Below are 25778 nucleotides of genomic sequence, written 5' to 3' on the forward strand. Positions count from 1 at the left end.
ATTAAGGCAATGATCTAGGGAAGAGTTCAGAAAAAAATCTGCTGCATTGAAGGTTGACAGAAGCATGTAGCCTCCATTATCCATAATGGAAGACGATTGGAACAACTAGGACTCTAGAAAATGTCTGCCAGCCCCAATCCAAGCTGAAAGAGCTTGAGAGGTGAAAAAGTGAGGCAAAGAACGGCAGATAATTGCCAAATGCAGATGTGCAAAGCTTGTCACATCATACCCAAAAAGACTTGAGGCTGTAAAGGTGCTTCAACTATGTACTGAGTTAAGGGTATGAATACTTATGCAATGTACTTATTTCAGTGTTTTATTTATTTATTTTTTATATATTTTATTTAAATTTTAGAAGTTTAACAGACACAAATGCAAATACAACTGCAAAAGAAAATAATAAATAAATAAATTAAAAAAAAAAAAAAAAAAAAAAAAAAAAAAAAAAACTGGACAGCCTCAATTAACAAATATATACAACAGAATTTTAAAGTATATACACATATATATACATACATAAAAAACAAATTAGAAGAGGGGATTAACAGAATACAAAAATTACATTTCCAAGAATCTCAAGAAAGGTCCCCACGTGGCTTCAAATTTTTTCTGTGAGGAATCAGTGTTTTATTTTTAATTAATTTGTAAATCTGTTTTTTGCTTTGTCATTATTATGGTGTATGGAGTGTAAATTGATGTGGGGAAAAAATAATTTAAAGCAGTTTGACATGATGCTGCAAAAAAAATGGAGAGGTATGAATACTTTTGCAAGGCACTGTACATTATGCATTTAAAAGTTACAATAGTCACTCTTCAAAGTTATTATAAGGCAAAAAGTATAAATGAATTACTCAAGAGCTCTTTCTCTTTTAGTCTATATTTATTAAAAAAGGAAGTATAGAATCATTAAAAGTGGATGAGCTCTAACTATTATTATTATTACTTTAATGTTACTTATATACAGTCTGAAGCATATATTTACTCATATAAATAACATATACTCATCAGGTGCGTTTTAAAACTTCTTTTGTCATGTGCATTGATGTAAAGACAACTAAAACAAATCTATTTGCATTATAAGTATTATTAACGAACTATTACAAAGTAACCAAAACAAATCTATTTCACTTATTTCTAAATTGCTGTTATCATTATTACAACTTTAATTTTACTCTATTATTGTGTGGAATCAAAACAATTGCTCAAACTATCTTCAAACAAACATTATGCATACAGACATCAGCATCAAACTATAAACAAATATGTTGTTCTGTATGTGTTAAACTTATTTTAATTGATTCCAATGCAACCGCAAGCTTAATTTTGGCATGCTAATATCAGTTTATCAAGTTGCATGTTTAATCTTATCATCAATCTGATTGCTGTGCCTGGAAATTCTGAAGGACGATTATGTAAAACTTTGTCTTATCTTGTGTCGGTTCAAGGAAAGTGGATATAACCCCTAATTATGTTGTTGCAAAGAAAAAAACAAATATTTTTGTAGTGCAGAGGCATGCACTAGCCCACGTCTTTATAACCTCACATCCTCACTCCTGAAAATCTCTTTTCATAGGCCATCGGCCAAAAAAAAGTAATTACAATACACATAACTGATGCTGCAGATTTCTTACAAACACTTTAGACATTGATATATCTGATTGTTTCTGGTTTCTTTCTCTCTTTGTTATTGTCATTTGATAGTTTGTAGTAATGCATTACAGTGAATTTTCCTTTAATAATTTACTTTTATTCCTATAGCAAACACTTTCATTTGTAGGCCACTTACGGAGGAGGAATGGTAGAACAAAAGTGATTATTTAAAGCTACTTACTAATTTAATAACTGGACTATTGTTAAAATAATTATAATAGCTTACTTGTAGATTAGTTTTAAGCTTCTGCTAAGAAGGCTGAGGAAATGCCACAGATGATCAGAATCATAGACATGGAATTCATTTTTTCATTCAAGTTTCTTTCATTCAATAGTCCTGTTAGCAGTCATACAATGTCATATACACTACTATTCAGAATTTTTTTTAAAGCAATTAATACTATTGTCCAACAGGGATGCATTAAATTGACCAAAGGTGACAGTTTGTGATGAAATTTAAAAAAAATCAATTTCAAACAAGTGTTCTTTTAAACTTTAAATTCATCAAAGAATCCTGAAACAGTTACATGCACAAAAATAGCACAATGGTTTATAAATAAAAAATAATAAGAAATGTTTCTTAAGCAGCAAATAATTAACATATTAAAATGTTAGTCTGAAGACTGTAGTAATGATGCTGCAAATTCAGCTTTGAATCACAGGAATAAATTATATTTTAAAATATATTCAAATAGAACACAGTTACATTAAATTGCAATAATATTTCACAATATTACTGATTTTCCGGTATGCTTTTGAGCAAACAAATGTAGCCTTGATGAGCAAAAGAGACTTTGAAAAACATTAAACAGTTAATGGCTGTAAATCTTACCTGTCTGAATTGTTTTTCAGCGCAAAATGAAAGCATGGTTGGGTAACTGCACTGCAAGTAAAGAAGAACAGCACTTTAAGCCAGTTTTTATGTATTTGTTAAATAAAATTCAGATAAACAGAATATTAACTGTATTATGATTTGTGTACAAATATGAATTGCACCACTGAAAAAAGAAAACAGAAATTTTTTTGCATTCGTGCAGAGTCTGCAGACCATAGTTTAATGCAAATGTTATTAATGAGAGTCATCGGGGAGTTATCAGGTTTTGGTGGGTGTGTTTTGTTTCTTCGATGTTCCATAGTGTCAATAACACACCTTTGGTTTAGTCTGCCCATCTAGTTAATGATCAGTGAGCTGGATTGGTTTTGTCCATTCTGGTTGGTGGTGGAAACATCAGGCCAGATAAGACTCTAATCATCATCAGTATCACTTATGTTAATCCAATGCGAGCGAGAAAGCTTTTCATTTCCTGCTGTCTTTCTCCACAGTACCAGCATAGGCACAGATAGAGCAGAGACCTCTCTGCTACCTAAAACTCTCCACGTTGTCCCGCCTCCATCTCTCTTCTGGAACTAACACTCCGTACGCACAGAAGTGCAAACGCAACAAGAGAAATGCATTTCCGAAGAAAGAGCTGGACATGGTGGTCCGTTGTACTGTTTACACTTGCTGCTTGCATGGTAGGTCTGCACTTGACATTTTTTTTTTTATTTAACTTTTCTAAATTACATAATCAGCATAACACAAAACATTTGAAACTGTCCAGTTACTGTCTACGAGTCTGCTTTATATACGTGGTCGGGGTAAATAATATGAGTTGGAATGATTCTTGTGTCATTTTCAGAAATAGATTTGCAAAACTGATTCATGAATAAATGTTAAGTGCTTCAAAATAAAGAGATATTGAAATATGTGGCCCTGGACCACAAAACCAAAGGGTCAGTTTTTGGAAATGAGATTTATACATCACCTGAAAATTGAACAAGCTTTCCATTGATGTATGTTTTGTTAGAATAGGACAATATTTGGCTGAGATACAACTCATCTGAAGGTGGAAAAAATCTAAATATTGAGAAAATCGCCTTTAATGTTGTCCAAATGAAGTTCTTAGCAATGCATATTACTAATCAAAAATTCAGTTTATATATAGACGGTAGGAAATTTACAAAATGTCTTCATGAACATGATCTTCACTTAATATCCTAATGATTTTTGGCATAAAAGAAAAATCAATCGTTTTTATTAAATTGTGGCAAAAAAAGATTTCTCTTTGTATATTATTTGTGTATTAGTTCACCGTTGTTGTGAGTCGTTTGAGATTTATTGGAGGATTTAATTTTGTGAATGTGAAGCATGTCACCTCATATGATCACATCCAAACTTTTTCTTACTATGGAATGTCAAGCAGAAAAAGAATAAGTGTCTCAGGCAGAAGACGACAAATGTCAAGAAAAAGAGAAGCATCATTCATAACATCTTAAAACATATCAGCATGTTTAGGCACAAACTACAATCATTTAGTTTTCCCTTGAAATATCAGGGAATATTACAATATTGCAGGCTTGGAAAAGTAATAAACTTTTTTTTTTTTTTTTAAACGTCCAAAGATATGGGGCATATGTAGAAAGAAGTGACATTATTTAATATTTACTTCTTAATTTCATTGTTACATTAAGAATAAATTATTAGGGCTCGGTTTTGACAAATTTCACGATTCGATTCTGATTCACAAGCTTGCAGTTCAATTCGATTCGATTTCCAATTTGTAATTTCTGATATCAGATACAGTACATGCCAAATTTTCTCAAGGAAAAAAAATCAACTATTGCTGTAAAATAAACTTGACAGTCAGTTGGTACTACATTCCTATAATACTGAAGGTTGAAATAAACTCATTTGTATTCAAATGATTAAATTGCACTCAATAAAGTTTTTATCGTAATTATTTTAAATAAACATTACATAATTACATTCAAACCAAAATGTATTCAGACACCTTCAACATTTCTCACATTATCAGTTTATTCACTGTAGTTGTCACAACCCTGTCTGTCATTGGTTTCACCCATTGTCTTCCCCTGCCATTCTGTTGTCATTTGGTTTAGCCCTCGTCACCGTCATCTGTTGCACCTGTCCTTGTAATTATTAGTCATCTGTGTCACCTGTGTTTGATAATGAGTTACCCTTTATAAGTCTGTCTTTGAGTTTAGTCTTTTGTCGGTCTTTAACGTTTCCTGGATGTGTGTGAAAGCCCTCTGTGTTCCTGCCTGTTCCTGCCTTGTTCATCTTGGAGAATTCTATTAAATTTACTGTTGATTGTTAATCTCGTCTATCGTCTCGTCTCGTCCTGCACACCCGCGTGACAGAAAGACCGACCCAAAAAAAAAATTCACGGCGTCTTCCCCTGCGTTTATTTTCCGTTTTTTTTGTATCAGTGTTTAGTTTATTTTTTTTTTTTCCCCCCCGTCATGAACGATCCCGCCGTCCTCATCCTCCTCCTGAAGCAGGGGAACCGCTCTCTCGAGGACCACACCAGAGACTTTATATTCCTCGCCCCGTTTACGCACTACCCGGACAGTTGCCTATGCACGTTCTACCGCGTGGGACTTAATGATAACATCCAGAGGCAGCTGTCCGGGGAGGGTCCTCGAGAGAGCCTCGCCGACTACATCGAGTGGGTGCTGGTGTCCAGCAGAGCTTCGTTGACCGCGAAGGATGACACCAGCCCCACTCCAGACCCAGAACCCAGCCCAACATCACCCCGACAAGCGGAGTTGCAGCCCGAGCCCACCGACGATGGAGAGCCCGAGCCGAGAGCGACAGAGCCAGAGCCGGACCCATCGGACCAGGTGCGAGAGCCGACTGCTACATCCGCGACGGTGGAGTGTGACGTGGAGCAAGAGAGGGCTACAGAGAGCCCTGCCCACTGCACCACCACTGGGGGTGAGAATGAGCAACACTCTGGGGACTTAATAGACTTTTCCACAGAACCACTGACCTGCCTGAACTTCCCACCCACCCGCCCTCTTCTGCCTATGCCTGAGTCTCCGCTGGTCCCGTCCAGCCATCCTGAGTCTCCGCTGGTCCCGTCCAGCCATCCTGAATCTCCGCTGGTCCCGTCCAGCCGTCCTGAATCTCCGCTGGTTCCGTCCAGTCGTCCAGAGTCATCGCTGATTTCGCCCAGCCTTCCTGAATCTCCGCTATCACCTGTCAGTCCCCCTGCTCACCCTCAGTCATCCACCTGTGCAGTGGGCTCGCCGCGGGACTGCCAGCTTCCATCGGCGTCTCGGCTGGAGGATTCCTCAGCTCCGCCTCCAGCCTCCGAGTCCTGGACTCCGCCTCGGCCCTTCGACCCCGCGGTTCCACCACGGCTCTCGACGCCCTCCTCTCCACCGTCGCCCGTCGATCCACCAGCTCCACCGGGCTCCATCGTCTTTCCGGCTCCGCCCTGGTCAGTCGTCACCCCATCGGCTCCTCAGGACTCTGCTCCTCCGGCTGTGCCTCGTCGCGCCGTCCCACCGGCTCCTTGGGACTCCTCCTTCCTGCGGGCACAGCCTCCATCCTCTGTCGCTCCGGCTCCGCCGCGGATCTCCGGGACTCCGCCTCCGCCTCGGGCGCCAGAGCCTGTTCCACCTTGGCCCTCCGGATCCTCGGCGTCACCCCGGATCATCGGCTCTCCGTCTCCGCCTCGGGCTCCTCCACCATCTGCTCCGCCTCTGTCGGTCGGCCCCATGGAGTCGGCACGCCTTCCTCCACCATGGTTCCTCCCTCCGTCGGCTCCACCGTGGGCCGTCATCATGGCTGTGGTCTGGGTCAGTTCCTCCTGCTTCAGGTCCCTCCTGTTTCCTCCCTGGCTCCTCCCACCTTCGTCGCCCCCCTGGACTCTCAGGACTTTGTTTGTTGTCCCCCTCCAGGGGTACCGTCCTCCGCCCAAGCCTCCTCCCTTATGTACTCTGTTTTTCCGCCCCTCTCGTTTTTTCCACGGCGCGAGGACGCGCCTTTCCGGAGGGGGGCGTGATGTCACAACCCTGTCTGTCATTGGTTTCACCCATTGTCTTCCCCTGCCATTCTGTTGTCATTTGGTTTAGCCCTCGTCACCGTCATCTGTTGCACCTGTCCTTGTAATTATTAGTCATCTGTGTCACCTGTGTTTGATAATGAGTTACCCTTTATAAGTCTGTCTTTGAGTTTAGTCTTTTGTCGGTCTTTAACGTTTCCTGGATGTGTGTGAAAGCCCTCTGTGTTCCTGCCTGTTCCTGCCTTGTTCATCTTGGAGAATTCTATTAAATTTACTGTTGATTGTTAATCTCGTCTATCGTCTCGTCTCGTCCTGCACACCCGCGTGACAGTAGTTTAGAAAATGGTAATAAAATATGACAAGAACTAAAGAGTTAAACTGAGTCAGAACAAATACATCTTCGATAATGTTGGATAACTTGGATAACATGGTCAGGTCAAAGTGTCCAATCACCTATCAGAAATTAGATATATGATGTCTGAATATTTTTGGTTTGACTGTATATTTCTACTCCAGTTCGTTTTTTGAAATATAAACATGTAAATGGTGGCTGTCACACTCTTAAAAATAAAGGTGCTTCACGATGCCGTAGAAGAAACTTTTTTGTCTAAATGGTTCCACAAAGAACCTTAAACATCTGAAGAACCTTTCTGTTTCACAAAAGGTTCTTTTTTGGCAAAAGAAGGTTTTTCAGATTATAAAAAGGTAAGAAAGAGATGGTTCTTTAAAGAACCTTTGACTGAATAGTTCTTGGTGGAGCCAAAAAATGGTTCTATGGCATCGCTTGAAGAACCTTTTAAAGCACCTTTATTTTTAAGAGTACATAAAAATTGACAGATTATTTTTTTAATAAAGCAAAAATCAAACAGAGAAGAAAAGTAAAAAATGATAATGAATATGTTATATGGAGCATATATTTAGCAAAATGCTCCTCTCTAGAGTTTATTTTTCTAGCCAACTAATGAGTTTAGGGTCACCGAATATGGTTTTTCTGAGGTAAATGTGACATTGTTTACAAGCTGTTATAAGTTACACTCTTTCTTTTAACCTACCTTTGGGTATTTATTCATGTTTATTTCATGCTGTAACTTGTTGAAGCGGAGGAGATGATCAGTTCATGTGCGCAGCGCACGCATCAATCTGTCACTCCACATTAAACAGCACCAAAACATAATTTATTGTTTGAATACTGTAATAAAATGGATGGAATTTGAAATCTGAGACTTTGTTTCATATCAAAGGTAATAAAGCGCAAAGCTTATTGCGATTTATTGAATGGGAGGTGCACAATGTTCCATTCATTAACTGATAACAGGCTAGACTAATCGATTCTTGGGATTTAAGAAACGATATTGTTTTATAAGTGAGAATCGCTTAAAATAAGAAAACATGAGGAGTAGCTTAACACACTTTTACTACATTACGTCTTCATGTATGTTGTATCTCTGTTTATCGCAGGTTCTCACAAGTGCTCAGCATGAACCAGGCTACTGCGCATTTTATGAGGACTGTGGCCTAAATCCTTCAGTGGAAGGGGCTCTTATCCCCCCCAGAGTACCCTGTAAGGACTACAGAAAAGCTGTTAATGTGACAGGAGACCACTATGAACGTTTAAAAACCGTTTGCCCAATGATGGTCCATGGTGAGGGTGAAACATTGGCCTGCTGCTCCATGAATCAGCTCAATGCTCTACAGAGTAGCTTGACGCTGTCCAAAGCCGTGTTGATCCGCTGTCCATCCTGCGCTGAGAACTTCGCGCATCTCCACTGCGCCACCACCTGCAGTCCTGACCAAAGTCAGATTTTAAAGATTACCAAAACCGCATTCATCAATCAGACAAACGGCATTGTCAAGGAAGCTGTGGTGGGTTACGAAGCTTATATATCCAGCAGCTTCTCAGATGCATCATTTAGGTCTTGCAAAAATGTCCGAATCCCAGCCACCGGAGGCTTCGCCATTGCCACGATGTGTGGTCGCTATGGTTCGACGCTGTGCACGCCGCAACGCTGGCTAGATTTCCAGGGCGACTCGAGCAATGGACTGGCTCCTCTGGACATTAACTTCATGCTTTTGCCAGAGGGTCAGACTGCTGGAATCCCACCAGGAGCGGTTCTGTTTGCTGGAAGAGCGTTGAATTGTAATGAGACCACACCGTCAGGTGGCGAGCCCTGTTCTTGTCAGGACTGCGAACAATCCTGTCCAGCTATACCACAGCCAGAGCCTTTGCCAGAACCGTTTATGATAGGTGATCTAGATGGTGTGCTTGTCATCTGCCTCATAGTCTTCGCCTGCCTCCTTTTCTTTCTGATGTGTTTCATAGTTTTCAACTACTTTATCCACTACCGAAAAAAAAAGAGTGGCAAGGGCAAGACCACCAAAGACCAAAACGAAAATGTGACTGAACGTAAAGTCCATCCTAAAGATGTTACATGCTCTGATAAAGCCAGTCTTGCCACTCAGGAATTCCTGGGGTCTCTTTTCCAGAAATGGGGAATCATAATGGCACGGAATCCTCTGATAGTGCTCCCGGTCTGCCTGGTGGTTGTGTTGGTATTTGCAGTGGGAATAAAAGACATAGAACTCACCACTGATCCTGTCCAGCTCTGGTCAGCGCCCCAAAGTCGTGCCATGCGTGAGAAGGCCTTCCACGATGCACACTTTGATCCATTTTACCGCACCAATCAGCTGATCCTGACCGCTCCAGACAGGCCCGCTCACTACTATGACTCCTTACTCTTTGGCGAACAGAACTTCAGTGGAATCGTCTCTAAAGGTGAAATTACCTTGTTTTTCCAATTGTTAGTCAAATAAAATATCTGTGTGGTTGTCTAAATGAACTAATCATGGAAAGTTTCAAAAGCATATTTTAGATCTGCTTACATTGTGACAAAAGTAGCAACAGTATGTTCACCTAAGTAAAACAATGGAGGCCAAAAATGTTTCTGCCACTGAATAAGATAATTCAAAAGGTACTTGAGACTTTTAATCTCACAATTCTGAATTTTTTCTTGCAATTGCGTGTTTGGATCTTGCAATTCTGACCTTTTTTCTCAGAATTTCACAGACAGGGCTTAGACTAAGCCAGGATTAGGTCATAGTTCAATTGGGACATTTAATTAATTTTTATAAAAGCGCCTTATAAAAGTGAAAAAACATTACTGGTGTGCATCTTGAGAAAAAACAAAGGCACTGATATATTTTAAGATCAGTCAGTGCAAGTTTCTTTCAGTTGAAACAGCTCAGACTCACATTTTAGTCTGGGACTAGGCTTAAGTTTTGTCTGTGAAACTGGGGGATAAACTCTCAATTTTGAGTTATCAAGTTAGAATAGTAAGAATTGCAGTTGATATAAATTTGCAATTCTGACTTTTTTTTCCTCCCAAATGCAACTTTGTCTCTCGCAATTCAGACGTTTTTCCTCAGTTGTCATTTATAAAGTCCAATTCTGTGGGAAAAAATATTATATTCTTAGAATTGCAACACAATGTTTATCTCACTTATCTCAGAACTGTGTGAAAAGTCAGAATTGCAAGATACTCACATTTGTGAGAAAAAAGTAAGAATTGTGTTTATATCTCGCAATTGTAACTTTTTTCTTAGAATTGCAAATTAAGTTAGAATAGTGAGATATAAACTCGCAGTTCTGAGAACATGTCATTTCCCCCCCTCAAAACTGGACTTTATAACTCGCAATTAGGAGTTTATTTCACTTATCTCAGAACTGTGTGAAAAGTCAGAATTGCAAAATACTCACATTTGTGAGAAAAAAGTAAGAATTGTGAGTTTATATCTTGCAGTTCTGACCTTATAACTCACATCTGTGAGTTTATGTCACACAATTCTGACATTATAACTCGCAATTGCGAGATCATATCTCACAATTCTCAGAACAAAGGTCAGAACTGTGAGATAAAAAGTCAAAATAACCTTTTTTAATTTTTTATTCAATGGCTGAAATGGGCTTCCATTCCAGATCAACTCACCCCAGTGGCAAACCATCTAAAATTTGAAATGTTACGATGCTGCGTTTGTTGAAATCGTGTGACTTGGCCAGTTTCATTTGCGCTCCGAAAGACCTCACATACTTTTCTGCCAAAATTTAAACTGTTTTTATGCTACCAGGAAAACCACTGTAAAGCTTATGCTGCGTTCCAGGCAGGTTTTTGAGCCCGTAAATCACGACTTCAATCACTACTTTATTATTATAATATTATTATTATTAATTTGATCACAACGTTATATTGTCCTGAAGTCTATGTTGTTGTTTCATTGTTGTTTCATTGGCTATGTGATGTCAGAGTGCGGAACTGAGAGTACATCGATGTAGTACAAGTTCATGGGTGGGAAGTTACGGGTTTGACTGCCGTTCCAGTGCACTTTCATGGGTAGAAGGTTGGAAAATATGGGTAACGGGTTGCCTGGAACGCAGCATTAAATCTGTAGTGTAGTGGAATTACAATAACAACCGACATCAATTTTTTTGGTCATAATAACCATTGTAGTCCTAATCAGTGTTGCTTAAGTTTCAGTTATATTAAAATATATTGCACATGTTTCTGTCTCACAGATTTGATCATTGAGTTGTTGGAACTTCAGCAGAGAATCCAGGCCATTGAATTCTGGTCAGATGACCTAAATCGCACTGCAAGCCTTAAAGATGTTTGCTATGCGCCACTCAATCCAAGCAACCCATCTTTAACAGACTGTGCTGTCAACAGTCTACCGCAGTACTTCCAAAATAGCATTGACAACCTGAATGCTAAAGTGAACATGACAGAGCTTGGCGTCACTAAGGAGGTGGACTGGAGGGACCATTTCATCTACTGTGTTAAGTAAGTCAGATATCTGTGGCTGTCCCATTACCTACCTAACATTTGAGACTGCACAGAGATATTTCCAGCTTCTTGAAGTTGAAGTTCCACTAAAAAGTTTTAAAAACTTTTCACCGTTTCTGTGACTCAATCAGCTAGTCCGAGTTTGCCCACGGGGATTGTTTTTAGGCAGACCGTTGTAGGTTAAATTGTTAATCCAGTAGGTTGCGACAAGTGACTCCTTATCAGTGAATCATTTGCTCACCAGTTGATTCAAAAACATGATTCATTCAGGAACAAAATAAGAAACGGCTTAATTATAAAAACAATATCAGTCATAATTATATTTTGATTGCCCACAGCTCTCCATTATCATTTAAAGACATCACAGCTCTTGGCATGAGTTGTATGGCAGACTATGGAGGCCCTGTCTTCCCCTTCCTGGCTGTAGGAGGATATGACAGTAAGACACAAATCTGTTACTATCATTTCACCATTAGCTTAAAGATTCACTGGACTGACTCTGGCTTTCCATTACATTTTCAGATGAGGAATACACCACTGCCGAAGCCTTAATCCTTACCTTCTCTCTAAACAATTACGCACGGACTGATGTTAAATTTAAAGTGGCGCAAGAGTGGGAGCAAAGGTTCCTTGATATTGTGCAGGAATATCAGAAAAACCCAAACACAAACTTCACATTTGCCTACATGGCTGAGGTAAGACTCTATCGACCGTACTGTATGTTGTAATGATCAAATATGTCAGTTTAACAATCTCATAATCAAACTACCTGGTGTTCCGCAGAGGTCCTTGGAGGATGAGATTAACAGAACAACGGCAGAGGATATCCCCATATTCATGATAAGCTATGCTGTCATCTTCCTCTACATAGCCGTGGCTCTAGGGGAATATTCATCCTGCAAGCGTATCCTGGTGAGTGCGTAATAGAGTGGTTAATGGTTAATGGGAATTTGCTCATTTCTGGTAACGGGAAAAAAGGAAGAAGCATTTTTTTTCTTCTTAAAATAAAGCCCTATAATGGAAAGTCCACCAGGTTTTAAGTGTGTTCTGAGCAATTGAATCAACACATTCACAATTAAAATATAAGATCATATCAAAGATAAGATAAGATATAAATGTTATTAGTTATAGATATTTATTTTATTTACAATACCCGGTGTTGAGGAGTAACTAGTTACATATATAATTTAATTCCATAGTAAATCTACCTGAAATCTAAATCACTTTCTCTTAAATGTTGTGCAATATTTATGATATGAGGCCGTAAAAGTGTCAATAATAATCATAAAAGTGCTATAAAGAGCTGATAAGTAAACTTTATTATTATTACTAGAATACGAAAAGGAAGAACATACTAAATGCATACAAAAGTATTTTAAGTCAACTACCCTTGGATTATTTTGACAAGGTTGTATCATTGTTTTATAGGTAGACTCAAAGTTCTTGGTTGGACTGGGTGGTATTCTAGTCGTCGGCTGCTCTGTCATTGCCTCTATGGGTTTCTATGCCTGGATTGGGGTTGCGTCCTCACTGGTTATTCTTCAGGTCGTACCGTTCCTTGTGCTTGCTGTGGGAGCTGATAACATCTTCATTTTTGTTCTGGAATATCAGGTTTGTTGAGTTTAATGTTTTTTTTTTTTTTTTTTGACATTCTAGGTCATACTTACACTGTAGGTCACTCTGAACTCACTTTTCTTAGTCACTGTTCTACGCTACCGTTCAAAAGTTTGGGCCGTTAAAAAATGTTGTTCTTTTGAACTTCTTATTTATCAAAGAAACCTAAATAGCCTATCCTGGTCATTTAAATATTAAGCACTGTTTTCAACTGTGATGACAATGAGAAATATTTCATGAGCAGCAAATCAGCATATTATAATAATTTCTGAAGGATCATGTGACACTGAAATCTGGAAAAATGACTGCTGAAAATTGAGCTTTGTCATCACAGGAATAAATTACATTTTAAAATAAGATTTCAAAAGTTTACATACACCTTGCAAAATCAAAAATGTTAATTATTTTACCAAAATAAGAGGGACCATACAAAATGCATGTTATTTTTTATTAAGTACTGACCTGAATAAAATGTTTCACATAAAAGATGTTTACATATAGTCCACAAGAGAAAATAATAGTTGAATTTATAAAAAAAATGACCCAGTTGTTCTTCAGAAAAATTCTCCATGTCCCATAAATTCTTTGGTTTTTCAGCATATTTGTGTATTTGAACCCTTTCCTATAATGACTGTATGATTTTGAGATCCATTTTCTCACACTGAGGACAACTGAGGGACTCATGTGCGACTATTACCAAAAGTTCAAACACTCATTGATGCTCTAGAAGGAAACAAGATACATTAAGAGCCGAGGGTGAAAACTTTTGGAATTTGAAGATCAAATAAATTTAACTTATTTTGTCTTCTGGGAAACGAGTAAGTATCTTCTGTTGCTTCTGAAGGGCAGTACTAAATGAAAAAAATACACATCTTAAAAAGTTTCTTAATGTATTGTTTTTCCTTCTGGAGCATCAGTGAGCATTTGAACCTTCTGTAATAGTTGCATATGAGTTTCTTAGTTGTCCTCAGTGTGAAAAGAGGAATCTCAAAATCACCCTTGGAAAGGGTTCAAACACACAAAAAATGCTGAAAAACCAAATAAATTTGTGGGACCTAAAGGATTTTTCTGAAGAACAGCGGGCTGCTCAAGACAGACAAGGGACTCGTGAACAACTATCTGTCATTTATGTGAAATATCTTATTCAGGTGAGTACTTAATAAAGCATAACATGCATTTTGTTTCATTTGGTAAAATAATGAACATTTTGCAGATTCTAAGAGGTGTATGTAAACCTTGACCTTAACTGTATATTCAAAGACACTTGTATTATTGCTGCTTTTACTTTATTTTCAATTAAATAAATGCAGAAATTGTGAGCATGGAAACCAAAAATCTTACCAACCTCACATTTTTGAATGGTAGTGTGCCATGTATTCTATTTTAGAACTTTGAGGATATTACTTATTTCTCCACTACTATGGCTATAATTTCATAAAACATGCTTCGTTTTTGTCTTTTCAATCAGAGAGATATGCGCAGACCAGGAGAGAAGAGGGAGGAACAGATTGGAAGAGTTCTTGGAAGCGTGGCTCCCAGCATGCTGCTTTGCAGTTTGTCTGAATCAGTTTGCTTCTTCCTGGGTAAGAATCTCCTACTGATGCCAACTCTGTTGTAACCTATAAAACACAAGCTCACGAGAAAAACAAAACAAAACAAATCTAATGAATAGAAATGAGGAAAATACATTATACTGCCTGACCTTTACTCATATCTAACATGATGCAGTAGATATGTATCATCTTAATTAAAGAGAGATAGGATTCATGTATAGTACAGGCAATAATGTACTTTCGGCTCCTGAATGCGTCATATATAAAGCAGTCAGTGGGTTCGGATTAATTGCATCTGTGAGGAAAGCTATATACAGATGACTAAACACACCCTTACTGTCTCTTTGCAGGTGCTTTGAGCACTATGCCAGCAGTGAAGTCTTTCGCCCTATATGCTGCACTGGCTGTGCTCATGGACTTCATTCTTCAGATGACTGCCTTCGTGGCTCTGCTCTCACTTGACGCTCGGCGACAAGATGCAAACCGGTGTGAGATCGCTTGCTGCGTTACTGTGAAAACTCAACACCCGTCAGAACCCAACCAGGGTATCCTGCTCCCATTAATGAAAAAGTACTATGCCCCTGCACTGCTCAACTCTGTCACCAGAGTAGTAGTAGTAAGTTCCTACTTTATCGACAATGGTATTAGCGTCTTTTATCAACTACAGGCACTTTTATGTCTCAGAGTGGATTTTTATTAACCAACAGATTTCAAAATAATTTATCTTGTCACATAAAATTTGGAAAAGTTGGAAAATTAATTTGCAGTTGAATTACTGCTTTTGATGGACTTACAGTGCCTTGCAAATGTATTCATACCCCTTCATTTTTTTCACGTTTTGTTGCAGCATTATGTTAAACTGCTTTAAATTAGTTTTTCCCCACATCAATTTACACTCCATACACCATAAACACATAAAACACTGAAGTAAGTACATTGCATAAGTATTCATACCCTTAACTCAGTACATAGTTGAAGCACCTTTACAGCCTCAAGTCTTTTTGGGTATGATGTGACAAGCTTTGCACATCTGCATTTGGCAATTATCTGCCATTCTTTGCCTCACCTTTTCACCTCTCAAGCTCTGTCAGCTTGGATGGGGGCTAGCAGACATTTTCTAGAGTCCAAGTTGTTCCACCCTGCTGAAAAAAACAGCATATGCTGGTTAGGTATGTTTTGGTGCTGGGATGCTGGTTTTAGCTGGTATATGCTGGTCCTTTGCTGGTTTATGCTGGCCCCTTGCTGGTTTATGCTGGTCCTTAGCTGGTTTATGCTGGTCATGTTGCTGGTCAAGGACCAGCATAAACCAGCAAAGGATCAGCATTAACCAGCAACATGACCAGCATAAACCAGCAAAAACCAGCAAGGGACCAGCATAAACCAGCAAAGGACCAGCATATACCAGCTAAAACCAGCATCCCAGCACCAAAACATACCTAACCAGCATATGCTGGTTTTTTCAGCAGGGCAGTCGTCTTCCATTATGGATAATGGAGGCTACATGCTTCTGTGAACCTTCAATGCAGCAGATTTTTTTCTGAACTCTTCCCTAGATCATTGCCTTAACACAAGTCTGTCACTGAGCTCTACAGGCAGTTATCTTGACCTCAGGACTTGGTTTTTGCTCTGATATGCATTTTCAGCTGTTAGACCTTTTCTGAGAGGTGTGTGCCTTTCTAAATCAAACTCATTCAAATGAATTTGCCACAGTTTAACTCCACTCGAAGTGTAGCGACATCTAGAAGCAATATGAATGCTCCTGAGCTAAATTGAGTGTCCCAGAAAAGGGTATGAATAGTTATGCAACAGGATCATTTCAGTTTTTTATTTCTAATAACTGTTTTGTGCTTTGTCATTATGGTGTATGAGGTGTAGATTGATGCGGGAAAAAAAGTAATTTAAAGCAGTTTAACATAATGCTGCAACAAAACGTGAAAAAAATGAACTGTAACTTGGTCCCAAAAAAATCTGAAAATCCATTGTTAAGATATAAACTATCATATGCATTTACAGTGTAAAACTAGTAAATGTGTAAAAAAAAAACACCCATTTACAGCTGATTAAATGGGGATTTTTTTTGTCATTTATATGCTTTTATATGAACAAATTAGTAATAGTTTAATCTTATTATGTCTTGTTCTCTTAGATGGTGGTGTTTCTTGCAGTGTTCTGTGCTTGTGTGTTCCTCTTGTTCCATGTAAAAGTGGGATTAGATCAAGAACTGGCCATGCCATCTGTAAGTTTAATCTATTAGCCTGCCAGTAAAAATGACCAATTACGCCAATATGGGTTTTAAAAAATCTTTCAGTTATTGGATATTAAGTTACAGTGTTGACTTTCTCTCTTTGTCTGTGTATAAATATGATCAGGACTCCTACATGTTGGACTACTTCGCATACCTCTATAAGTATTTTGAGGTTGGTGTGCCAACGTATTTTATCACGACCAAAGGGTTCAATTTCACCAGTGAGGAGGGCGTAAATGCAGTGTGTTCCAGTGTGGGATGTGACCAGTTCTCTTTCACCCAGAAGATCCGATACGCCACTGAGTACCCTGAGCGGTAAGTCCTACATATCTACAGTTAAGGTCAAAAGTTTACACACACCTTGCAGAATCTGCAGAATGTTAATTATTTTACCAAAATAAGAGGGATCATACAAGATGCATGCTATTTATGATTTAGTACTTATATATGCAACTATTACAGAAGGTTTAAATACTCACTGATGCTCCAGAAGGATAAATAATGCTTTAAGAGCCAGGGGTGAAAACTTTTGAACAGAACAAAAATGTGTAGCCGACATTTTTCTTATTTTGCCTAAATATCATATTGTTTTTGTTTAGTACTGCCCTTCAGAAGCTACTGAAGATACTTGCATGTTTCCCAGAAGACAAAATAAGTTCGATTTAATTTACCCTAATCTTCAAATTCCAAAAGGTTTCACCCCCAGGCTCGTAATGCATGGTCTTTTTCTTATGGAGCCTCAGTGAGTTTTCAGAATCAAGTGTATGTAAACGTTTTAACAGGGTCATTTTTATAAATTCAACCATGGACTGGAGTATATGTAAATATACTTATTCAGGTCAGTACTAAATAATAATGTCATGCATTTTGTATGATCTCTCTTATTTTGGTCAAATAATAAACATTTAGCAGATTCTGCAAGGTGTGTGCGAACTTTTGACTTCAACTGTAAATGCTCACCAAGGCTGTATTTATTTGATCAAAAATACATGAACAACTGTACTATTGTAAATTTATTAAGCAAGGCTTACTTTTCTTTAAAGCTGCTGATTAAAACTGAAATCTTGCTGATTGCTCTAGATCTTACTTGGCTATCCCAGCATCCTCCTGGGTGGATGACTATATTGATTGGCTTAACCCTGGATCTAAATGTTGTCGTATCTATACGTCTGGCCCAGACAAAGGCGAATTTTGTCCTGCCAATGAGAGTAAGTGTTTCTATATCATTTAGCAGCTAACATATAAAGCCTTGTTTTTTATCCGCACATGTACAATGAAACATAGAGAACTAAATGAGAACTTTCTTTGACAGCGGGTGTCCTTTCATGTTTGAAGAAGTGTCTGACCATACCCGAAAGTGGTGTCCTCCGACCTAGTGCTGAAGATTTTAACAAATTCCTGCCAGACTTTCTTAGCAACAGGCCTGACCTACAGTGTCCAAAAGGGTAAGAAATCTGAAAAACTATGAATGTTGAGAATGAATCACATTCATGATTATGGTCAACAAAATGTATGCACTTACTAAAAATGTTTTGTTTCATTTCCAGTGGTTTGGGAGCTTATGATAAAGCTGTGGTTAGAGACGACACTGGGGAAATAATAGGTGAGATCCATAAATTCATACATAAACTGTATGAATTGTAATTTGCTTTCACCTCCTATAGCAGTGGTTCTCAACTGTTCTACAGAATTGCTGAGTCATTTTGTCAATTTGTAGCCTAGTCCGCACTGGTTCCCATTATAAATTCAAGAATAGCAGTTTCCCACTACTTGTCTTTCATGCTTTTAGGTCTACAAACAGCTCGTTTAAGAAACATTGAAGTGTTTGATTCCTTATAGCTTTTTTTTTTTTTTTCTTTCAGCGTCTCGGTTCATGGCCTACCACACTCCTCTGGTCAATTCGCAGGAGTTCACAGGAGCGCTGGAGAAAGCCAGAGAACTGGCACTTAATATCACACTGGCCATGAGGAACATCTCAGGCACCTCTCCAGACTTTGAGGTCTTCCCTTACACGTAGGTTTTCACTTCTAATCGTCCATTATCCTTCTAGAATTATCATCCTCACCCTTGCTCCTTTTTCCCCAGGATTAGATAAGAAGCGATAATCAGTTCATTTAGTACTATTGAATGACAACGCATCCTTGAGCTACTTTATAATATTGCAAAACAGCATCAAGGATCCTAGAGCTAATTCATACTTTTCATTCAACTACAGGATGGAATATATTGTGTGTAGCAAGGATGTGACGCAGCCATTTTAAAGGTGGCACGAGTGAAAAATTTAATGCTATAAGATCTATGTGATCTGTTTTTTAAGAAGATTCTTACATTCATCAAGGGTGCATTTATTTGTTTAAATATCCAGAAAAAAAAACGTATTGTGAAATATTATTTCAGTGCAAAAAAAATGTCTATGTGAAAATATTTTAAAATGTAATTTATTCCTGTGCTGCGCAAATCTATATTTTTGCATTATTAATCCTTTAGAAATTGATGATTTATAGATAATTCATTCTCAACATTGAAAACAGTTGCACTGCTTAATATTGTTGGAACCTGTGATACTTTTGTTTAGGATTCTTAAAAAAAAATTAAAGTTAAAAAACAGCATTTATTTAAAATAGAAGTCTTTTCTAACAATGTAAACTATCATTTAAACATTTTTTTTTTTAAGAAATACTTTCATACACCAAGGATGTTAAATTGATAAAAAGTGTTAATATCAACATTGATAATAAAAGTTAGAAATTAGCACATTAAAAAAAAGATTTCTGTAAGATAATGTGAGACTGAAGACTGTAGTAAGGATGCTGAAAATTCAGCTTTGCATCACAGAAATAAATTATATTTTAAAATATATTAAATAAAAAACATTAGTTTAAACTGTAATATTTCACAATATTACTGTTTTTTCTTTTCTTTAAAAAATCTTACTGATCCCAAACTTTTAAATGGCAGTGCACATTTTTTGTATGCTTATATATGCACTTAAGTCCTACTTATGTCAAAAAATCACTCTTAAGTTCAAGAAATTGCACTTTATATATTGCAAATATATTTAAACTATTCAACTATAATAGATTTCATTCATAATTTCGATTTTCGTTTATTTGCAAATAACATGGAATTCAGTGTCCAAAATACACTCTTAAAAAGGATGTGTTAAAAACAACACAGCCTGTGTTGTTTCTTAACACACCTTTGTGTCTAGTTAAGGAAAACACATTTTGTGTTAGTTTTAACTCAACTAGTGTGTTATTCCAGCTAACACAGAAAATGTGTTGATTTTTTCTACACACTATTGTGTTATAAATACACAATTTGTGTCAATTATGTGTTATTTTTTTTACCATTTTTTGTATGCAATAAAGACACTGCAAACTAATGTATAGTTTAAACACAATTTATTAAACCTGCTACTAACAATTACATAAAAACTCAAAAAGGTTAAAAAAAGAGAGGTAAACAATCGATTCAGTCATTTCAACATATAATTGTTCCTTGAGTGAAAAGTTGTTAATGGTTTATAAAGTTTGTACTTTAAAAAAATGTGGTATTTGACAACCTCTTAAGCATTAATCGTTTTATTTACATATTTTTATCAGCATACAAGTGATGGTGAGGGTCGTGAGATGAAGTCTCTCGTTTGTCTCTGTCATGTCAGTAACTGCCACAAGCACTTCAGGAGTGTCTTCCAGTCAAAGCTGCAAGAGTAAAATAAAGATACTTTCGTTATTTATAGGCTACACATAGCGAATATTGTAAAATAGCGATAGCTAAAAAGGCAAGAAAAGCTGTTAGCGTCTTAGGGCAATTTGCACAATACATGTCACAACGAAGCTGTTCATTTTCAAAGAGAAAGACGTGACGAACGAATGCATTTTCTCATTAGCACTACAACGTGTCAATGATGAATTAAAAGCAATTCTGTTCACAATTAATCCAACAAAAGAAACTATAAAGCTCGTTAAAATAAGCTCCCACCGTCGTGATGTGCCGCAGGCGCAGCTCGCATCGGCATTCGTGAGGCAATTTTACCACGTATATATGTGCCAAATGCCCCTCGACTGTCTCCAAACGATCACAAAAGACATTTTAAAAACGTATAATGGCAAATAAAAACATTTCTTACCTTCACACATCGAAGTTATGTCCTGACGATGAAAACTTGCAGCACGAGGAAATTAGCTTGTCTCAGTAGAATAACGGCTCATGAAGTGAGGCAAGCAGCAATGTGATTGGCTGATATTTAACACATATTGTGTTGGACACACTGTGTTGGATATTTTCTTTTTTCTTTTTCGTTTTTAACACACATTTAACACAAAGTAACACAAAATGTGCTAAAATAGACATAACACAAACAATGTGTTAAAAATTAACACATCCTTTTTGAGAGTATATTACATTCAGTTCACACTTAAGTAAATTCCTTAAAGTAAATTTAGAAGAACAGATTTTTTTTTTAATTATGCAAAAGTGGATAAAATAAAAATACCACTGTAATAGTTTATTCAAGCAAAATAGGGCCCACAATGAGACCCAGTTTCTCTGTGCACTGACTCTATGATCTTTTATTTTACAGTGTGACGTACGTGTATTACGAACAGTACCTGACCATCGTGAACGAGGGTTTGTTCAACATCGGCGTGTGTTTGCTCCCCACATTTGTTGTGTGTTGCATCCTGCTCGGGATGGACTTGAGATCAGGTTTTCTGAACCTGCTCACCATAGTAATGATCACTGTGGATACGGTTGGCGTCATGACATTATGGGGCATCGACTTCAACGCTGTGTCACTTATCAACCTTGTGACGGTGAGTGGTTTGGAGAAACACTGTGTGTTCTGCATGTTTACAGTTCATAAATCACTGACGGTAGTCAGGAACGATCTATAACATTCTCATCTCACTGCTGGTTTGTTTTTCAGGCCGTTGGTATATCAGTGGAATTCGTGTCTCATTTAACACGCTCATTTGCTCTCAGTATTCGCCCCTCGAGGGTCGAGAGGGCGAAGGAAGCCACAGTTAACATGGGTAGTGCGGTGAGTAGCACAACCACAAAGATGTTGAGATGTCTTCAGTTCTGCATTAGTTTGTATGCCTAATTCATGAACATGTATGTTCTTATTCACAGGTGTTTGCTGGAGTTGCAATGACAAACCTACCTGGAATAGTAGTGCTGGCATTTGCTAAAGCACAGCTCATCCAGATCTTCTTCTTCAGACTCAATCTGGTCATCACTTTGCTCGGCATGGCCCACGGCCTCATATTTCTGCCCGTGCTGCTCAGTTTCTTTGGTATGTTTTCAGAACCTTAACTTCAATTTATTTAATCTTCATTTCAATTACTGAAAATTAATTTTTGATAGTTTAAGTTAAAGGATTAGTTCACTCCAGAATTTAAATTTACCTAATCGTTTACTCACCCCCATGCCGTCCAAGAAGTTCATGTCTTTCTTTCTTCAGCCGAAAAGACATTAAGGTTTTTGAGGAAAACATTACACGATTTTTCGGGGATCAACCGGTTGAAGGTCCAAATTGCAGTTTCAAAGGGATCTACACAATCCCAGCTGGAAATAAGGGAATTATCAAGCGAAGTGATTAGTCATTTTCTAAAAAAATAAATAAAAATGTATACACTTTTTAACCACAAATGCTCATCTTGCACTAGCTGGACTTCACGCATTATGTAATCGCATTGAAAAGGTGGAAGTACCAGCCCAGTGTTTACAAAGCGAACCAGCAAAGAAAGTCAAATGCCCTTCAGCGCCATTTCGTTGATGAATAATTTATCATAATTTTCATTAAACAACATATTTTTCACCTACAAAAACGTGACAATAATGCGCCAAAAACTCGTTTTGAACGACAAAAAACTATGACGAAAATCTATTGACAATAAAAATGTTAGGGAACGGTTTGGGAAGAGATTTACTCAAAACGAATCTGTTGCGGGGTTAGATGCGTACATTTGAACTGTAACATAGCCTATTGATCTATCCAGTGGGAAATTATCTAGCATACGTTTGCTGTACATCTCATAAAATGTTCAAAAATGTCAAAATCTGTGAGTAAGAGAAGAACAGACAAATGGATAAATTTTGGCGACGCAAAAGAAGAAGCGCCTCTCCCACAACGTACAAGAATTCTTTTGAACAAAACGATGTGGAATTGTCCATTTTGACAAGCATTCACGTAAACACACTCGGTTACATCTTAGATGAACATAAACATTTGGGAGAATATTGTTTGTGTATCAGTACTAGGGATGCGCAGTATATTGAAGTTGACCTGTGGGCGAAACGGGGGTAAACGTGACAACAAAACATTGCGATGGATCATCAAAGGGATTAAACTCCTTCAATGCGATCGAAACGTACCTTTTGATACCTTTTTATTATCGATACAGAGGTAATTTTGGTATGGAGCCATCCCTAATCAGTATACTGCATCCGTTTTAAAGGGACAGCAGCCTAATTTAGTTGCTATTGTCTGTGGCACTGATGTTAATCAAGCAACAAAAGAAAAACAGAAAATCTGCTCTTGACTGAATCACTTTAGTATCCCTAACAAAGATTATCTAAATTAATTTAATAAATATGTCTGCTTGAAAGAATGAAGAATATAGCATAATTAGCTTAACCATTTCATTGAGAAGAAGACCTTGTTCTTGTTTCTTAATGAGAAGTGGTTTCATTTCATTTTAATATAAAGGCATGTTGCATGTAACTTCAGTTAAATCTGTGTCTATCATGATAAAACCTTAATATCAAACCTATACAATGAGTTTGGTCATTTTAGAGAAATGCTTAATGAATGCATAACACTTTAACTGAACCCATTAGGTTTTAGCCAACTAAATCATTACATTTAGTCGACTAAAACTAGACTAAAACTAAAACAATTCAGATAACTAAAGTATGACTAAACCTAAATGGCATTCCAACAAAAAAATTGTTATTAAAATTAACATTGATGCCCTTTACAAAACAGAACAGGGTAAAACATAGATGTTGGACTATTAAAAAGTTGGAGGAGAAAATTAGATGAAGTGTTTCGCTCTACTCTACCTTTTTGAACCAAAGTACACATCGCAGAGCTAGTGCAAGATTATCATTTGTGGCTTAAAACTATGTAAATTCATTTTTCTTTAAAAAGATGACCAATCGTTACACTAGATAAGACCTTTATTCCTTGGCTGGATCACGTAAAGCCCTTTGAAGCTGCATTGAAACTGGACCTTCAACCCATTGATCCCCACTGAAGTCCATTATATGGAGATAAATCCTGGAATTTTTTTCTCTCAAAAACCTATATTTCTTTTCGAATGAAGAAAGAAAGACACAAACACCTTGGATGATATAGGGGTGAGAAAATGAACAGGAAATTTTTTATTCAGACTATGTAGCAAGCACTAGAAATCCATTCCAAACCGTTTAACCAGCCAAGTCAGACTTTGTGTATTATATCAGGGTTTGATTAAGCAAAACTTCTAAAATATCCTCTGTGTTGCTCAGGTCCTGGTGTGAACAACGCAGTTCTGCTGCAGATTCAAGAGAACAAAGCCAAGGAGACACAACTCAACAACCAACACACATATGACAACTTAAGTTTTGAAAACTATGAAAAATCCACTGGTGAAATCCCTACAAATCCCTCACATCAGAGTCAAGAGAACAAAGCCAAGGAGTCAGAATTCGACAAACAACATACATTTGATAACATTAGTTTAGAAAACCATGACAAATCCAATGGTGAAATCCTTGCAAAGTCCACACATCTGTGAAAAAGGCAGAAATGAACTGCATTTCCTTCAAGTTCCTCCTAAAGGAAACACGTCAATTTCTGTGCCCACCATTGACATTTTGTAGCCCAGAGCCTCTTCCTTCCAGTTCATTTACCTCCACTATAACACTGAACTTGTAGTATGAGAGATTCCTCTGAATGAAGTGATCAGCTGCTATTACACACACTACTGCACGTGAGACCTAAAGAAAAAAATGCAACCAGTAAGCAGAATCTCATCGTGCTATGTCAGCTCCATGCCTTTTTATGTGGACTCAATAGCATTGCATTAAGCTATAAAACTATTTATCAACTTCTGAAGAGGTTTACAAGAGATACTCAGCATGTCAATCCTTCGCCGTCATCTATATCGGTGATTATCTTGCCCAGGTCACGCCTGAGGCAAAGTGATAACAGATACATATGAGGAGCGCAATCCACTGTTTCAGAAATAAGGAAATTAGTACAATAGTTTGGAATTATTTTACTTTTTTATTGTGTAATATTTGTTAAATGTTATATTTAATTTTGTAGTCGAGATTTCATATTGTCATTTTTGCATGCAAGTAATTGCCTTGTTGAGGATAGAAACATGTAACACGAAAAGCACACAATGCAACTCAAATAACACTCCAGTATAAAGAGCATCTGCTCTTGTTTTATAAGCATTATTGTAATAATATAAAATGCACTGTATGTATTTGTACATTCTGTATAAACTCGTTAAAACTTCAATATCTCAACATTGCATTCAAAGTTTACCGTTTACTGTTAAAGTACCATAAAGCACTTTTACAGCAGTTTATTGGTTGTATGATTGAAACTAATTTCAGAGGCAATCAAGGAACCTTTTTTGTATATTATAGACTATTTTTACAGGGCAAATATTAAAGGGGGCATAATACACACAGTTTCACCTAATCTTATGTTAATCTCGAGTACCTATGGAGTAGTACTGCATCCTTCATATCTCCAAAAAGTCTTAGGTTTTATCATATTTACTAGGGATGTGACGAGAGCTCGTGGCACAATATCTCAATGTGTCTCGCGAGAATGTGACTATAAAGGCATTCAAATCTACATTTATGCTGCTTCTGATCCAGAAAGTGTCTTTTCAACCACATAATGAATATTATTGCTGTGTTACAGACATTTAAATAATAGAAGTACTGGGATAAAAGTTTATAGTTTGGTTATAAACACTTACTGCCTACAGTAGCGATCAAAACGAAAGTATCTTAA

General features: G+C 37.5%; 1 protein-coding gene across 1 annotated transcript; it reads left to right on the top strand.

The window, feature by feature from the left end:
• Window positions 1-2960: 2960 nt before the first annotated feature.
• On the top strand, window positions 2961-25336 carry LOC141287513 (NPC1-like intracellular cholesterol transporter 1). The gene is made up of 19 exons (XM_073819673.1): window positions 2961-3165; window positions 7962-9276; window positions 11071-11335; window positions 11677-11777; window positions 11861-12033; window positions 12122-12250; window positions 12767-12949; window positions 14421-14535; window positions 14856-15121; window positions 16652-16741; window positions 16875-17065; window positions 17831-17958; window positions 18063-18195; window positions 18298-18353; window positions 18613-18763; window positions 21336-21567; window positions 21681-21794; window positions 21887-22049; window positions 24269-25336. The coding sequence occupies exons 1-19, from the start codon at window positions 3100-3102 to the stop codon at window positions 24535-24537; spliced, it is 4140 nt and encodes a 1379-aa protein (XP_073675774.1). The 5' UTR covers window positions 2961-3099; the 3' UTR covers window positions 24538-25336.
• Window positions 25337-25778: the final 442 nt, after the last annotated feature.

Source organism: Garra rufa, chromosome 15 (assembly GCF_049309525.1).
Source record: "Garra rufa chromosome 15, GarRuf1.0, whole genome shotgun sequence".
Taxonomy (NCBI): domain Eukaryota; kingdom Metazoa; phylum Chordata; class Actinopteri; order Cypriniformes; family Cyprinidae; genus Garra; species Garra rufa.

Excerpts from the sequence above, each read along its gene's own strand:
- LOC141287513 (XM_073819673.1), top strand. The coding sequence starts at position 3,100 with ATGCATTTCCGAAGAAAGAGCTGGACATGGTGGTCCGTTGTACTGTTT. Across the intron at positions 17,959-18,062 it reads ATTTTGTCCTGCCAATGAGA|CGGGTGTCCTTTCATGTTTG; the intron begins GTAAGTGTTTCT and ends TTTCTTTGACAG. Across the intron at positions 18,196-18,297 it reads GACCTACAGTGTCCAAAAGG|TGGTTTGGGAGCTTATGATA; the intron begins GTAAGAAATCTG and ends TTTCATTTCCAG.